Below are 3,093 nucleotides of genomic sequence, written 5' to 3' on the forward strand. Positions count from 1 at the left end.
AGCTAACCCTTTGCAACCCTACTGTACACCTTCAGATCAGGTTTAAAGGATAGCTCTGGATTGATTTCGGTCAATAGGAATGCTACAGTTTTGTCACTACCCTGGACAGCAGATGAAAAAACACAAAATGCAAAACATGCATAGACTGACATTCGAACTAAAAATTGCAACAGCTTCGCTATTCACTTACAGAGAAACGTAAGTTCTCCCGGTTGAATTGTGACAATTTCGTTAGTCATGACTAGTTTTATGCCAGGTAACACACACCTACAATCCAAGCCACAAGAAACAATTTTTTGGGCATTTGTCACTACCCTGGACAGTAGATGAAAAAACACAAAATGCAAAACATGCAAAAGGCTTGGACTTGGACACAAGTCACTGCAAGAGATTTGCAATCCCTAGAACTCTCTGCCAACAAAAGATTTTCCGGTAAACTCCAGCCTCAGCCATTCTTGTAACTACATAGCTACTAACAAAGACCAAAAGCAAAATGCCTGGAAATAAGACACTACACGAGAGTTGCAATCAATAGAACTCTCCTACAAAGAAGAAGGCTATTGGACAGAGGGGCAGGTGCATGCATGTTCATATAGAAAGATATAACTACTTCAGTTTTGCTACAGAAAAACTAGAGTTCCACAGCAATGGCATATGCATTTTCTTTATAATTTGTCTAGCACATGAAGTTAAAAAGTCGAAATAACATAGAATTTGAAAAACAATAATGGGAATATTCTAAATGAAACTCCCTGACTCTCCAATACAGATAAATGTCTATTTTATTTTATTTGTCTAGTACCATTCAAGCAAAATCTATTCACGTGTGGTTTCAGATCGGATAGTCAATATGTGTCTCAACTTTTTAACACAGCACGAATAACAGTCAGATGAACGATAATATTTTAAGTACCTAATCAGTGGGTCTGTCCAGAGCAAGGGAACCTGACATGCCTGGCACCAGGCTAGAACCAGTGAGAATATCTCTAACAATGTCACTTATATTGAGATCAAGAAGTGCCTTGGCAGCTAAAGCAGATCCACCAGCAAATTTAGATAGAATCCTAATCAAACCCTGCAAGCCAATTGATAATATGAGACCATGCAATAAGTTATAACAGAACCTTCCAATTTTTTTAACAAATAAGTCACTTATGTTGATACCGTATATGTGGATGTACTAAGAGATGACTGGCCACTTCCAGAAGTACCGACAGATATAAGTCTTGCTGCTTGTGTAACCAAGCCATGATTACAGAGTTCATCTAATTTCTCTGAAGAAGAGGCAAAAGATTCTACAATCCGAGTCAAACAAATACATGCATCTTCGACCAACTGCGTAACAAATATTTATCATTGGCCAGAGGAGGAAATGTACTTCAAGGTAAACATTCAAAGGATCAATAAAAATTGAACAGAGAACACAAACAAATATCTTTATAAACGCACTCCTACGTTAAATATGAAAGGAGAATATGCAAAAAATAGATTACCTTTGAGTCATGAAATTGAAGAAGATTTGTCAATATTGGCACAGCATCCATTACAAATTCCGCTGCATCAGATGGAATCTTCTTGCAAATGTTTGCAGCAGTGGACAATGCTACCCTCTAGTGCCAGTGAGAATATCTCTAACAATGCCGCTTATATTGAGATCAAGAAGTGCCTTGGCAGCTAAAGCAGATCCACCAGCAAATTTAGATAGAATCCTAATCAAACCCTGCAAGCCAATTGATAATATGAGACCATGCAATAAGTTATAACAGAACCTTCCAATTTTTTTAACAAATAAGTCACTTATGTTGATACCGTATATGTGGATGTACTAAGAGATGACTGGCCACTTCCAGAAGTACCGACATATATAAGTCTTGCTGCTTGTGTAACCAAGCCATGATTACAGAGTTCATCTAATTTCTCAGAAGAAGAGGCAAAAGATTCTACAATCCGAGTCAAACAAATACATGCATCTTCGACCACCTGCGTAACAAATATTTATCATTGGCCAGAGGAGGAAATGTACTTCAAGGTAAACATTCAAAGGATCAATAAAAATTGAACACAGAACACAAACAAATATCTTTATAAACGCACTCCTACGTTAAATATGAAAGGAGAATATGCAAAAAATAGATTACCTTTGAGTCATGAAATTGAAGAAGATTTGTCAATATTGGCATAGCATCCATTACAAATTCCGCTGCATCAGATGGAATCTTCTTGCAAATGTTTGCAGCAGTGGACAATGCTACCCTCTAGTGCATTCCAAGAGCAGACTCAAACATAAGATTAAATTTTCCTATATAAACAAAAGCTAATGAAATACAACTTTTGCGACTGTACGTGAACACCGCTGGAGAAAAATTCCAGATAAGATAGCACTACCATTAGAGCACCAGCACGAAGGCATCATCCCTCTTACAATCCCCCTTAGCAAACCCTGAAAATATACTTACATGTATCTCAATATTATGGCCGGATCCTCCTCTGCTTGTCCGCCCCTTCACAGATTCATAACATGCCAACAAAAGTAAGCTCTCAACTGTACCAGCTCTCAACTAAGAAACGACAATGCAACATCAAATTTCAAATTTAAATAAAAATAAGAAAATCAACCGATGTCAATAAAAATAAAAATGAAAGTCGAAACTTTTATCCACCTTGTGGGCCCTACATGACGGCCATGTGCCTAACACCTATCTCCCTAGCATAACACATGCAAGCTATACAGCAGGCCACCTAAGGTCGCATCAGGTTAACAACTGTGATCAGGGAGATTGAACCCTGAAACCCGGGCACTGTAGCTGGTGGAATACTACTGCTCAAGTCCATCCTCTTCCTGGATTGAAGAAACCCACAAATGCATATTTGAAAAATCGATGGTTGCAGACCTAGACCTAGAGTAGAATCCTTTTCCATTGGAGGATGATTTCTTTTCCATCAGAAAGAAATGGCTCTATGATTTCAATTCGAATGTGAAGAAGGCCATAGAGAAGGAGCCCTTCATTTATCGCATCAGAACTCTAGTTTATTGTAATAATGGCTTGTATCCCTTTAGCAAATCGTTGTCTTAAGGAGGGCTAGGTTACCGGA

At 38.2% G+C, this 3,093-nt stretch overlaps 1 protein-coding gene and 1 pseudogene across 1 annotated transcript; both read right to left on the bottom strand.

Annotated features, from left to right (window-relative positions):
* Positions 1–566: 566 nt before the first annotated feature.
* On the bottom strand, positions 567–1,544 carry LOC149235279 (E3 ubiquitin-protein ligase UPL3 pseudogene; annotated as a pseudogene).
* LOC149235280 (E3 ubiquitin-protein ligase UPL3-like) lies at positions 1,498–2,366 on the bottom strand. Its single transcript, XM_089461340.1, has 3 exons — positions 2,139–2,366; positions 1,810–1,980; positions 1,498–1,720 (listed from the first exon to the last, which is right to left on the bottom strand). Exons 1-3 carry the CDS (start codon positions 2,187–2,189, stop codon positions 1,604–1,606), a joined length of 339 nt encoding a protein of 112 aa, XP_089317466.1. The 5' UTR covers positions 2,190–2,366; the 3' UTR covers positions 1,498–1,603.
* Between the last annotated feature and the right edge of the window lie 727 nt (positions 2,367–3,093).

Source organism: Pinus tabuliformis, chromosome 8, assembly GCF_031772625.1.
Source record: "Pinus tabuliformis cultivar Carrire ecotype Pingquan chromosome 8, CPIR1, whole genome shotgun sequence".
Taxonomy (NCBI): domain Eukaryota; kingdom Viridiplantae; phylum Streptophyta; class Pinopsida; order Pinales; family Pinaceae; genus Pinus; species Pinus tabuliformis.